This window comes from Electrophorus electricus, chromosome 7, assembly GCF_013358815.1.
Source record: "Electrophorus electricus isolate fEleEle1 chromosome 7, fEleEle1.pri, whole genome shotgun sequence".
Lineage (NCBI taxonomy): Eukaryota > Metazoa > Chordata > Actinopteri > Gymnotiformes > Gymnotidae > Electrophorus > Electrophorus electricus.
Genome location: NC_049541.1, coordinates 7,792,973 through 7,807,330, shown reverse-complemented (window position 1 = coordinate 7,807,330; position 14,358 = coordinate 7,792,973). Strand labels below are relative to the sequence as shown.

The 14,358-nt window shown below is 39.5% G+C and overlaps 2 protein-coding genes across 6 annotated transcripts in view; both read right to left on the bottom strand.

Annotated features, from left to right (window-relative positions):
- Positions 1–3,423, bottom strand: part of arhgef4 (Rho guanine nucleotide exchange factor (GEF) 4) — a 59,801-nt gene extending 56,378 nt beyond the window's left edge. For 2 of the 4 annotated variants that reach the window (XM_027031595.2, XM_027031604.2), the window contains exons 1-2: positions 2,834–3,423; positions 44–76 (exon numbers count right to left, since the gene is read on the bottom strand). In XM_027031595.2, coding sequence (XP_026887396.2) covers positions 44–76; positions 2,834–3,037 — 237 coding nt within the window. In that variant the 5' untranslated portion in view covers positions 3,038–3,423. The remainder of the gene's footprint in view (positions 1–43; positions 77–2,833) is intronic. The other 2 variants (XM_027031621.2, XM_027031610.2) reach the window with 2 other exon arrangements.
- An 821-nt stretch (positions 3,424–4,244) lies between these two features.
- amer3 (APC membrane recruitment protein 3) lies at positions 4,245–14,282 on the bottom strand. 2 transcript variants are annotated; one of them, XM_027031655.2, is made up of 4 exons: positions 13,562–14,282; positions 13,219–13,360; positions 9,983–12,764; positions 4,245–6,633 (listed from the first exon to the last, which is right to left on the bottom strand). In XM_027031655.2, exon 3 carries the CDS (start codon positions 12,735–12,737, stop codon positions 9,984–9,986), a length of 2,754 nt encoding a protein of 917 aa, XP_026887456.2. In that variant the 5' UTR covers positions 12,738–12,764; positions 13,219–13,360; positions 13,562–14,282; the 3' UTR covers positions 4,245–6,633; position 9,983. The 2 variants fall into 2 exon arrangements, with proteins under 2 accessions (XP_026887456.2, XP_035383718.1); XM_035527825.1 differs by lacking the exon at positions 13,562–14,282 and adding an exon at positions 13,498–13,560.
- Positions 14,283–14,358: the final 76 nt, after the last annotated feature.

Below are 14,358 nucleotides of genomic sequence, written 5' to 3'. Positions count from 1 at the left end.
ATGTTTTCTTAAAAATATGTCTGAAAGAAGCTATGAACCTTACCTGTAGTCGAACTGGAGACAGTCTTAATCGCCACTGAAAGAGATAAACACAGTTCTGTTTTAAGGTGCATTCCTGTTCTCCTTTCTTTGTTATGTCATTGTTATCTTCTTGTTCTTATGCCAGTGTCAAGTTCATAACCCAAAGAGAAGGCAGCGATATCCCTGCATAAACCATAGGGCATGGAAGCTAGCATGGTAAAGATAGAGATATAAGTTGAGAATAAATCCAATTTTTTTTAAAAAAGATGCTTGGATTGAACTAAATTGAACTAAATTACAATGCCAGAGGCTTTTCAGGATGCTCTAATAGGGCTAAATGATGTCACATTAAATACAGATTCAAAAAAAGAAGAAAAATAAAAATGAAAAACGTTTCGCTGTCATATGGGGAAATACTGCAGGATTATGATGCAATAAGAAAAGGAAACAATGTTTAAGCTTTTACAGCTACTGGATATCTCAGTTCTGTCCAAAAAGAAATCTAAATTCTTCTATATTAAATTCAGTATTACTGTGAATCACTCTTTCAGATGTCTCTCAGATGTTGCCAAGTGGATGTGATACACTGAGGAACCATTGTATAAAAAGGGTTAGTACTCATCTGCTTCTTTGTTGGATTGTTTTAACATGTGTTTCCGTTCTGGGTATCCCCTTACCTGAACACCAGTAGAGTGGTGGGGGCTGCATAAATGTTTCTGATTTTTGTAAAAGATATCTTAGGTGTACCTGGCAAAGCTACTGTTACTAGTGTGTATGAAAGCGTGTGGGACACGGTGGATGCCCACACTCTTTCTCCTTCATCCAGTTACGAGAAAATAGAAAACTATCAGAGTACTGACAAGAATAATGTTGAATTATTCTAACATCCCTTATGACAATGTGTGTAAAAAAAAAACAATAAAATAAAAATACTTCACTAAAAATGAGTGATGGCAGAAACAACACGGTGTACAAAAAATATGCTGACAGTCAGCTAGCAGCTGAGAGCAGCTTCTTTTTCTGATGCTGACCGTTTTGTCGATAAAATGGTTACATGCAATATCTAAGCCTCCAGATGCCGCGCTACCATATAAACCTATCTCACAGGGGGACAGCACCCCTAAAATTACTGGAATAATTAAAAAGCTATTCCAAGTTGTGGAATGTAAGTTACAGTTGGACCTTCCCTCTCACAGCAGCTGGCTATGAGTTGCAGAGGGACAGCATTAAGGCTGTAGGGAAAACCACAGATTTGCCACACAACCAGACAGACAACAATGTAGAACAAAACCTCTCCCTACTTGTTCAAGCCAATCTAGAGCTCCAGGTACCCTGATAAATATGAGTTAGATATGTGATCTAAGGATTATTTATATTAAGTGAAATTAAAAATGAAGTCTGAAGTGATGTTATTAATCTCTTTCTTCAGGATGCTGTAGTTTTTCTTAATTTCTTTTTTCAAGATGCCTGACATAAGTATGGCTAACAACTAGGGCTGGGTTTCACAAAAGCATCATAACACTTAGATCATCTTTAAGTCGTAGAGAGAATATTACACTGAACAGTCTGTATCCCTTGTTTAAGGACACCTTAAACGCTACAGTGCTTTTGGGTAACAGGACTCATGTCTTTGTGCAGCGTGCGGAAGACACGCACAACCGAACACACTTTTACAGGCTTTAAAACTCAGACGCATGGGAAATACTCCTGATATTCATGGAAAGTTCAAAGGGCCATGGTGAGCATGGCAGCCAGCTATTATAGCAGAGGTGGTAGCAGAATTTATTGTACTGCCATGGTACATTTGCCACTGGCATGAAAGGAAATTATGGTTAGCACGCCAATAGCATATGCATTACAGAGAGATCATTGTGAAACATCATGCCCAGAACTGGAGAAGACAATAGCAGCTAACAAATCGTAACAAACATAAACAGAGCTATGGGCTACTCTGATCAATGTACCATGTGACAGCGGGGGGGTGTGCAGAAAAATAGAACCATTGTGACAATTGTGATAACTCCTTGTAATTATATATATATATATATATATATATATATATATATATATATATATATATATATATATATAAACTTGTTTACTGTTTACTTGTATCATGGCACAGACATGGTCTGCACCTTTTCATTATACCATATCATTTGTCAGTCATGCATTTGATGGACCATGGGTTTACTCTGGGACCACTAAAAATGTCCAAAGGTTATGAAGCAACAATTGGTGAGGTATGGCTGTCAATGACAGCAAAGATGAGTGAAAATCATCATCTTGTTTACTTAGACAAAAAAATGGGGGGAGTAGAGTGTCACCCCTCACTAACTGGCAGAAATATCTAAATATAGGCAAGACAAGAGTCATTACACAGGGTCTAAGTTTAAACCTTTCAACCAGGAATGAATCCACTAACTAAGATTCCCTTGTGTTTCTCAGTACGTGCGGTTATCACACTTTCAGAGGTTCCGGGGTGTGAGATGAATCAAGCCAAACTTAAAAAATTCCTTGAGGTAAGGGCCATTTTGGTTTTGAACTAGCCGTAGATTAATTTCAATGTACTGAACGGCCCATTATATCTTTCTAAAAGTATTCTTTTGTTGGCAAAGGAGAGAAAAAAGAGATTCTCAAGTCCTCGAGAACAGCGGACAGTTTAGTTTTCACACTGACGGTCACGGCTGTCAAAAAGTGCCTAAGGCTCCATGACATGGTAACTGAAAGAACCCAACTTGTTTACATTACACTGTCTTAAAGTGTCCAGAATAAACCAGTTTCTCATTTCAATTTAGAAATAATAACTTACCTGGCAAAACTTCAGGACTATCCAACAAAAAATGTATGCTGATAGAGAAAATTTCGCCCTCATGTATCGCTCCGGTAAGCAGGCAAGGTGCATTTGCACCTCATCTAACCCGTTTTCCGTGCACCTCGTGCCCGAATTTTCCTCCGCTTTGCCGGCGCGTGCTTCTTCTGCCTTCGGAAAGTTCTTACTGTCGTCTCTCTCCATGTTTCCAAAAGTTTTATTAAGTTATGCAAGTCCTTTCCAATTATTCATATTCTGTCCGTGTCGTACCACAAATGGTTTGTCGCATTCTGCTGGATACTTTTATAAGTATTTTAGTCTTATTTAATTCCCAAATCATTCTTAGGTCAAACCGCCCAAACCGACCACTTTTCCTCTTTATAATCGAAGGTTGGCTAGTAATCACCGACTTGCTGCTTCTCAACATAAAATGTTGTGAAGTCCTCGATTGACATTGCACCAGAGGGCATTCTGCTTCCCTTGCTAATGGCGAGACAATTTAACGACTGTGGAAACGGAACGGCACACTAACAGCTCACTGAACTTCTTTGTAGAGTACAAACAACCTACTAGTACAGACTACGAGGCTTACGCAAATCGGTTCCTTAAACCTGGATTGACGGGAGAAGCGCACCAAAAATCAGATCATGACGCATTGCGCTTTGTTCATAAAATGATGCTGAAAGCATTGAAGAGAAACGCACATATGTGAAATATGTTTTTGTGAAATGCAAAACACATTCCAGTATACAAAAGGGTGTCCATGTAAGTTTCTGTATGGCCACGGCACAGTTTAATGCTATCACTGCTCGTAATTACCAGACTCAGCTCAAGTGCTGGATGGTTGCAATAAAAATCTATCCGATATTTTTAGACCACGGCGTAGAGGTACACCTGCAGCTGTGCATTACTGTGACGCATTTCGGACTAGATAGGAAGAAACTGCAGGTGTAAACGTTGCATGTCATTCTGAGTAGGATTTTAGGCTTGTTTCATTACTCTTGCGTTCCGAGTCTGTGGAACTGTGCTGACGTGACAGAAACGTGCCTCAGGCAAAAACACACAACTGCAGTTCTGTCCCTACCTTGCAAGGACTCATGGTTTCAATGCAAAAGATGACCGGGGTAACGGAACGTGTTCCCATATTCTTGCAAGCAGCTGGAAATGAAAAAGTGACTTCTACATTCAGCAAACGGCGATTGCGCCAAGGCCTGCATTCATTAGCGCGGCTGTTTGCTCAGCATTGTTGCCACCTGGTAGCCAGTGTTTGAGCTCCAGCTGGGAGAAGGTGCTGTCTGCTCCACTGCTAATCTCGTCCAGTGATGCGTCTGGACATTGTTTTACGACGAGGTAATCCAACACAATACACTGGGGATGCACGAAGTCTGTGTATAAATAGATATGCATTGAATAATTTTTTAATAACTCATTTATTTGAATAAGCCACTATGAAAGGTCAGCACACAACCAGGCAGAGATATACAGATCTACAGACTGAAATGATAACAGCTGCCCTATCTCTTCAGAAAGTCTGTACAGGCATACAACAAGGAAAAAAAAAAAAAACCTGCACAGTGGCCGTTTACCCCAATGCAGCAAACTGTATTAAAATAAAAGGCTTTCTACTAAAAATGTTTTTATAACATTTTACAGCTACAGAAGGCATCATGCAATATATCAACATATTTAGTACTTAATGTATTATCAGTAAATCATCTATCATATATCTTTAGTGCCCTAAGTGATAGTCTTGCATGCGATGCTCAGTTGTTTTGGATTGACTGATGCATTTCGACAGTTTGGATGACCTGAGAAATAACATCATTGAGAGTTTCTTGGCTAGATTTAAATGTGTTATGTGGTATGGGAAAATGGCACACTAACTGCAGCTGTATAGCGTAAAACAAAGCACAGTTACATTAAGAGATCGTTCATCAACAGCATAGTTTGGTATTGCCAGATTCACTAATGTGTCCATGTTATTGCCACATAGGATATGCTATACAGTAGATGTTTTTTAGAGCTCCAACTCATTCAGCATTCACCATATTGAATAATGTCAAGGACACGCTGAGCTCAGACACAATCACTACCTACTAGAGGGTGGGAATCTATTATTTACTGCCTCATATTACTTGTGTCCCTTTAGTGTAATTCTTTCCAAGGTGATGCAATATTTAACAAATCATATTGCAAAGAGCTTTTCTCAGAATGATATACAAAAGATCTGTGCTTGTATGTCCATTTGTATGTTGGAAAACACAGAGATGAAACATTTTAGTTATTTGGCTCTAAAGACAACTAAAGACAATTTTGCTAGTGCAACCTTTTGATTGCTAAATGTCTGTACAGTATAAAACAGATCATTTCATTCTGACTGAAGACCTTTGCACCAGCTCTAAACATCGGCAAAGATGCGGCCACCTGTTTGCTTTGGGAAACAGCAGCGCCATGCACATGAATGGGCTGCTTTTGAACAGTGGCCTCTGAATTCAGCTCACATCAGCTCCATCACAGAAGCTTTCTCAAGGGAACAGGGATTCTCCTTTATTCTCCAAACTGCACAGGCACTGACAAGCCTCAATTGATGGCACATCTGTCTTTTACAACACAACTCTTGATCTGATGGCCCATAAGCACCCAGTGATGTGTTTACCAAACTTAAAATAAAAGCAATCTTCCAATCTTATAACTCTCCAAAGTAAGAAAAAATTTTAAAATACAAGGAAACCTGTCATTTTTAAGTTATAATTTTTACCAAATAATTCAAAGGCAAGTAAACGTTTGCTAATGTCAGAAATAGATTTGAAAGAGAAGTAATAAGGGGCAAGTGACATATTATGGAATGTTCCAAAAATGTAAAGGCCACCCTCTGTTTCAGCAGTCTCTGAGTTCTAAATGTTAACGTAAGGCCGAAGGCCCACTAGTCACGGTCAACCTAAGACAACACTGGTTTGAAGTTCAGGGGCCTACAATCTGAATATCTTTTTAAAATATGTTAAAATAATGAAAAAAGAAAGAAAAAGAACCTTCAAAGATGATCAAGGGCTCATTCTAATTAGCACCACATAGCACTTCACTTGCATCGTTGCTTTCTACAATGTTTTATATGTGACTGTGAAAATACGGTGTTCAGACTTTATATTTAATGTTTCACATGTGGAGGGCACCCTGAATTATTTACATAAGGGCTTTGTGCCTAAAAACATCAAATGTTTTAGTAGATTTTTAAATGCTTTACGACTGTTTAAAAAATGAAAACCATTTCTTATTAGACACAAAAACATCAAACAATATATAACCATTGCTGCCAGTGACTTCATTCTATAATACTTTGTATGACTATGCATTATTAAACATAGCCTACAGCAGAATACTGAATATCCTCAATATACTGAAAGCAACAGTAATAATATAAAACAGGCATAGTACTACTATTATGTGATGTGGATGGATGCTTCTGTATTGCACTGACAATCAAACTAAAAATCATGATGATAAAAAGAGAAATATTTCCTTGTGCTACTAGTGACATTACCATGTGAAGGGAACAGGAAGTAGGGTGAAACAAAAAATAATGCATTCCAACATCTTTTTCACTTCTCCAACCATGAGTGGCTACAGTTGAACAGATACAGATTATCCCGGTTGGTAAGTCCATAAAAGCCTTCTGCCAGCACAGAGAAGCAGAGAGGTTGTGTCGGCTGGAGTGTGAGCTGCCTTATGGAGTCAGCGTATTGCATTGGACAGTGTGCTCAGGTTAGCTCAGTAAAACTGTTCTGCATCCACAGAATTAGAATCTGTAAGGAAAAGAGAACCAGGAAAAACATCAGTGATGACAGAGGCAAAAAAGCACTATTGTAAGTAACTATGGACAGTAGGCTGTAAATGTAAATAAACACTTCACTTGTGTGTGTATGTTGTTATTTTTGTCCTCGCAAACTTAGCCATATGTGTAATAGCATGCTCCATAGAGCCACTGTGTAGCTCATGTCCCCTTCATCTCTGAGTGCAACCTGCTTACTCTGTCCATCCTCTCAGCATCACACAACCCTTCATTGTGTCCTCAGCCACAGGGACAGGTCCTTAATAGATTCACATGCCAAACCAAACAGCATGGGGTTTATTCCCCTTCTCAGGCAGGGAAACAGAGTGTGGTCCAACACCTCCCCACCCAAAAGGAGCTACAGTCCCCTAGCTCCGCACATCTGCTCTTTTAATGGTGCCTGTTTCACTCACAACACACACAGTGTGCAATTATGCCCAGTTGACGGGCACATGATTGCCTTGACCTCTGGTTGGATCCCAGGTGTCCTCTTTATGACAGGAATGGACTAGTTGGATTTTTCATAAACATAATATAAAAACACATAAAGAATGTCCATCCTAGTGGATGGGAACATGTGAAATGTAAATACTGCCATGTTGTGGCCATAAGGTGTCCCTACAAGTCAATTTTTCCTGAAGGAAATCTTAAACCTCAAAACCTGCATGCGAACAAAAGTTAAAATCAAGAAAATCACATAGTAGCTCAAACCTGATGAAGTGGTGATAATGTGTATATGCTCCTCCCCTCCTCCTTTTACAGAGGATATGCTCTCTCATATCTTCCAGATGGAGAGTCAAACAGCTGCACTGGGGGAGAATCCATTGAGACCAGAGAGGGAAGCAACACAGTGTAGTAAACAGACCATTCCCTGCTTGGGGCCCCCCTGTGCCTATGACATCACCTTGTACAATTGTCCACCTTGTATTCAAGCAAGAACACACTGGACCTTTCACTGGATTTCCTTTTCAAGAACTTAGTTTTTTCAGTTCTTGGCACATAGGACTTCAAAAACCATCCATTATTTCTCTTGGTTGATATAAACCAAAATAACCCCAAGTCTCCTTGCAGTAAAATGATCCTTTGAAATCTGAACAGATATCTTAATGAATATATTAACATAAATCATATAATCCACTAGAACACCTAAACAATGCTGTCATTTTCAAGGTTACTACCTTCAAGTTCCTGACTCAGAATGTTATGTTTGTCATATACTTCTAGAGGAAGAAGATTTAATAACAAAGATTATTAAACACATATATCCTTCTTGAGTAAAGCAACTCGCCTTTAGTCCTACTGTTCATTTATTCTGTGAAATAACACATTACCAGCTCCCACAAAGTTCACTGCCATGGAGAGTGAAATGTATTCATGCGACTATAATACCAGCCAGTGTTTAATCTACTGCCAGCTCTCAGAAACCGGGTGGAAGGAAACAAAGAGGCCCACATCTGACTGAGATGTGAGCAGTCATTCAATGGCACTAAGACTTAACAGTTACTTTATTCCAAGACTGAGAGCTTTGAAAGCTGATGCAGCAATCTGGCAAAACTGTCTTCTGGAACAACCGGTGCTATGGTGACAGACTCTTGGATTCCCAACATCATCAGTAAAGACCAGAAAACACAACTGAATACAAAATTCAGATCCTTCCATTCAAATCTACATAAAGTAAGGCTACAATACTTCAGGATTTGTTTCAAGAGTATTTTGGAAATGACAGTACAAGAGAGCCCCACTGAATTACTAATGTGAATTCTATTTATCTTCCATTCGGTTATAAATATATATTACAGGAAAAATAAATCTGTCAAAAAGTGGTCACTAAAACAGTTAAGCAATATTTCACAATTTTATCAAAAAGAGAGGTTAGAAAATAATCTAGGTAAATAGGTAATAATCCTATAACAAGACTAAATATAAGCCTTTTTCTTTGCTACCATGGATCAGGAAAGAGACCCATTAAACAGCTATTTATTAACTAGTGCTTCAGTGGTAATTAAGACACCACTAACACTTGGCAGCAATGTTGCCATTTTTTCAACATGCAGTAGTCATGCCAACAGCTTTCTAGGCTATACACTGTTGCTATGGTTTCCAGAAATCCATCTTACATACATAGCAAGGCACAGATATGAGGAGGAAGTCTGACCTTGAGATGTTAAGGCTGACAAAACACAGAACAAACTGTGATATTAAAATCCTTAGTTCTCTGTTATCAATTTTCCATAATCAATGTCTGCTCTGTGGTGTATCAACACTTCTAAGCAGCACAGCCACAGAGTTTCTGACCAATATAAACTTACATCTACACATCAGACGGAATCTCATCTGTTCATTTCATGACATGAAGCCATCAAACTGCGATATAATTGTGTTGTTATACAGGGTCTGAAAACAATGAATATGTACCCTTGTTCTCTTTTTACTCAGTGGCACAATGAGATGGAAGGATAATAATAGCTTCACTAAGCCTAGCCTCCTAACGTCCTAATTACAGAGCCACCCCATCATGGCTGACTGACAGAGGCACCAAACAAGCACATATTAACGGCCTTAAAATCCCTCAGCCAAAGCCTAATGAAATGCTAAGATGCTAGCGTTTCCCCTGGGACAAGCACAAAATGGCCACCTTTCTGTCATTTCAGCTTTCTAGACACAGAGCCTTTCATTTGTTGAGGAAGGGGGAAAGTCTGCCCAGCTGCTCTTGAAAGATGCAATGTGTCTTCCTTCAACAGAGATGCATGGAGAAGGGAATACAGCCGCATCTCTATAGTTACACCCTTTTAAAAGTCAAGGAGTGCATTAAAATTTAAGAATGAACAAATACATTTAGGTGTTTCATACTCTGCCATGCTGTGTAATGCAGAGAAAACATCACAGGTGATATGTGTATGTAGAAGCACTTATAATTCTAGCCAATGTGCAGAAATTTAAATACAGCTGAAGGCAAAGTGTGAATTGAGGTGGAAAAGAGATTGCAGCAAGCATTTCAAAAACACTGGTATGAGCCTGGCAGAAGGACATAGGACAAGGACACATCTTTCCCAGGAGGCCTGAGGAACTGTCAGCTACTCCAGCTGATGGTATAAAGTGGAATAAAAGTACCGAACCATAAGCAATCAGCTTCAACCAAAGATAATCAGACTAAAAATATCATTGCTTCCTAACAAGATGTAAATAAAAAATAAAACAAATAATAAACAAATAAAATAAATTATCAAAATAAGGCTTTTTGTCACTGTGTCATTAATCTTATCTTATAAATAAAATATAAAACAAAGATCTGTAAATGAAAACAGGACCTGCTTGGTACACACCTCATTTCTTCAGCCTGCATTTTCTTTCCACTTTCTTCTCCTCAGAGAAGATGTGGTCCAATAGCCCATCATGGTTCACCATAAGCTTCTTGGGTCGATGTGATCTTTCATGGGGTTTTTCTTTAACTTTCACATCACTGTGGGGCTCTTTTCTAGAGAAACTGGTAGTATTTATGAGAGGAAGGGAAGTAGGTCTCGATACATGAAATATGCCTGCATCATTAAATGGATTCATTTTCAGGTAGCATTGACTCTCATATGTTTTCAGAGCAAATTCTTCTGAGTCATTTGTTGTGACCAGGCAAAACTCCTGTCCTTCCAATTGAGAAGAACTGTGGACAGCATGCTTAAAATTATTTTTGACATTTGTATTGTTGCCAAAATGTTGACCACCTATTGTGGTTGCCTTTGCTTTCTTCCTCTGCTTGGACTTCAGGCATTTCTGGGCCTGGTCTTTCTTTGGTTGTGCATCTTTACCTGGCTCAGTGATGGCTCTAGTTTCATTATCAGACAGGTGTTGATATGCATTAATCCTCAGTGAAGATACTTGAGTAGCACACTGCTCAACTAGAGACAGAATGCTGATGTCACTCGCTATCCCATAACTGCTACTTGGAGAGGGGAGCATTCCCCCTATTAAACAAGGAGGAGTTCCTGCCGTCTTAAACTGGTTAGGGTTGGCATGGGCCCAGAGCTCTGATGCCTTTATGCGCTCAATATAAGAGGTACAAGAATGGCACAGGTGCAGCTCTTTGGCACCATGTTTCAGGGAGCCCTTGCAAGACTCACAAAGGGATTCTTTATTTATGGCCAGCACGAACAAGGAACTTGTTCCAGAGCCAGGAGAAAAAGCCACTGGAGATGGCAAATCCCTGCTGGGTGTCAAAGGAGAGTTGATATTAAATATCCGGAAGCACACGTGACTTGCTGGAGTCCTGGGTTGGCTCTCCGGTGTTGTAACAGTTGAAACTACTCCCTTGTGGTGTTTGGGAGTATCCATTGAGTAATGACCATCCAGCAAACATTTATCTTTCAGTGTAAAGTCAGTCATGTCCTTGATATTATATGCACTTTTTAGAACTGTGCCACTTGGTATATTCATAACCTCTGTTGATTGCATTTTGTCCTGTTGACGCATATCATCCATGCTGCTAGTCTTTGCTGACCCCAAATCTACAGGATTACCCTTCAGGTTCCTCTGCTTAAACCAGTTAACTATACCCATAGCCAGAGAAATTTCTGTGTCACAGAGTTTCAGTAAGCATTCTTTCCCCACCCAGTTACTCTGCATTACCTCAGGACTAATAAAGTCCACAGCCAGAGGAGGGGCCAGATTCTCCTCTGCTCCAACACGGAAGCTGTACATGGATAATGGAAGGTCACTGGAATGGCCAAGAATGCTGGGGGATAGATCCATTTCATCATCAAAAATTGGGGTAATTTCTGCTTCACTTGGGTCATAAAATAATTCATACAAAGCATCTCCACTGTAGGTGTCTCTGGGGAATTTTTTGGAATTATCTGGTGTGAGAGAGCCTTTGGTTTGGTCCTCTGGGGAAACATAATCACAATAACCCTCATCACTGGTACTTTCTTGGTAATCACTTTTGGGTGTTACCGTATCCACATTCAGCTCCTTAATCATTGTCTCTGAAGTTTTGAGTGAAACACTAGGGCTCTCTAGGGGTGTAACTGTCTTGTTTGCAGAGCGTGAGCCAGAAAATGGTGTTGCGGTTGTATGACTTTCTGGGCTCAAGTTCTGTCCAAGGAGAATGGTCCTATTCGGTTTCTCCCACATACCCAACAGGTCTAAGACTTCGGGTGGAGCAGTTGAGGCCATCTGCTCTTTGCCACCCTGAAAGGCTGTAGTGGTAGGAGTTTTCTTCATTGACTCACTGGAACCTCTGGCAGATTCAGGTTTAGGTGTTCCCTCAAGTGCCAAGAAAAATTCCTCATCTGCAAATATTTCTCCACACCCAGCTTGAGATCCAAAGCTTTTCAGTGATGCAGCATCCTCACACACATTAGTGCAACATTCACTTGAGGAGTCAGAAAGCATGTCATTCATTTCTTTTGAGATCCTGGTCCGATAACGTCGCCTCAAAGATTTCTTGGTGCGCTTTGACGTTAGTCCTTGTTCAGTTCCTCCACCAAGTAATGTACATGGTGACATTGGTCTCTCACTGCCCTTCTTGTGAACAAACAGATCTTTTATGGCCTTCCTGGGTTTCCTAAGAAAGATCCTCTTTTTTGGAATCGATTTGGCAATGGAAGGCACAAATGGTACTTGAGGTGTCAGATTGCGGTAATCAATGATTTCACGACTGCTGCCAGACATATTCTGATTCTGATGTAGCACCATACAAGTTGCCCCGAAACCAGAGAAGCTAGCACTGTTGACGAGCCTGGGGCGATGACACCTAGTCGGTGTCCAAGCACAATCTCGGCACCCAGGGCTTACTCCTCTCTCTGGTCCCATTTCCAACACACAGTCATGGGTTCTGGTCTTTTTAATAGAGCTATAGACTTGAGTCCAACTTTCTGAGAGATTGACACTGAGTTCTGGGCAAGGTACATCCAGAGTTTTGGAGCTGGGCAGAATGCCTGGGGCATTGTCTGCATTGTTCACAGTGACAGTCCTGTGGTCTGGGGCACTATGGGGCCTACGTCCTCCGCTGGACTGACTTTCACCTTTTCCTGTGTGTGTTCTGGGGCTACTCCTGCCCCCTGAAGACTGTTTTTGACTCTTTGACATCTCTGTTCAACCAGGTCACATGCATAACTGCAAATGAAACAGACAAAACAATAATAAGTCTTTTCAACTGTATTAAAATGAAATAAAATGGAATACCATGTTTGTTCTATGAGCCTACACTTTAATCAGTCCATGAATTTCCATCTAAAATGAAACAATAAACAAACAATTAAACAGATTTTCTGTCTCCTTTATGAGAATTATGGATCATGCTCAGCAATGTACACTTTTTAAAAGTATAAGCGTTGCAAAAAAAAAATAAAAAATCTGAATTTTATGTTGTAGGTCAAAAAATCGTACCGTTTTGAAATGCCTTTTTAAAATTATTACATCACGCCCTGGCACGCAATGTTTATGTATCATTATTGGAAGTCAATTACACTTCCCCGAGTTAGATCAACGGTATAATAAAATCATAACATCATATCACTGCAAGATCTTTATAATTATCTATTAGTCTACATTAAAATGTGTAACCTACCGACTGTTGATGAGGTCGCGTCACTGCTAGGTTGTGCTAGGCGTTGTGTACTATCCAGCGCGGTTGCCCATTTCCCCGTCTTGCAAGATCTCAGCATACCGGGATTATAAAATTAAGAATTCCCGCATCTTTATGCAGAATTCTGCATAAAGAAAAAAAGCAGATACAGAAAACATCTTTAGTTATGTATAATTTTTTTCAGCTGCGTTTGGTACACCACCGCCCTTGATGACAGACTATATCACTGTTTTCCATTAAAATAAGAATTTAGAATTCTACCTTATTTAGATTTAGATGCCTTAAAATACTACAAAGACTGACAGGGCATAACGAGTCTCCGTACCTGATATTACCGTTAGCTGTTCTATTCCAGGCACGTAACGATGCAATGTCTGTGAACGCGTCAGGTGATGGGAGTCGGTTACATCCAACCACGAGCGATGAGAAATATGGGCACCGTGCAAACTGACCAACAACTTACACTTTGTGTGGTAAAGGATTTCAGGGGGACGGGGGCCAATTATTACATTTGAAAACCATAAAACTGAGATAGAAATAATATCCTGTTCACTTTGCTTTTCGTAACATATTTTACTTAGTATACTGACAAGTTTTCAAGAGAAGCTGCTATGTTAAAATATGTAAAATAGCTTTTTGTTATGGAAAAATCAAATCTATTGTTGGAGACTCATTCTGAAATGTGACATGAAGCAAGATGTTCCATAAAAAAAAAAAAATGAGGTCGCTATAATTTTTTGTGAAGCCTGTAATTTTCTGTTACTTCTATTGGCATTGTCTTTTTACCTTGAGAATACACACAAAAAAAAAAAACCACAAAAGAGGTGTCTGACCACTAGATGTGTCTAAACATTTTCACAAATATGTGGCAACTTAGACAAATCAAGTCTTGCAACTGCACCTGACTTGTGCAGTCATATAAATGACAGGAGAAAAAAACAACTTGTTTTAAGTAGTGTTTTCATATAACCCCCTATCCAACAAATACTTCTTCCCTAAATCCTTTTTCCTTGCATGACCAGTCACAACACTACAATGTAACACTGAAATATATGCAATAAGATCAGACTGTTTTAACCAAAAGTTTAACTTCAACTGAAATTGTGTCATAACTATTAATGT

Bases quoted from the DNA above. Each gene is read 5' to 3' on its own strand.
- amer3 (XM_027031655.2), bottom strand. From the start codon at position 12,737: ATGTCAAAGAGTCAAAAACAGTCTTCAGGGGGCAGGAGTAGCCCCAGA.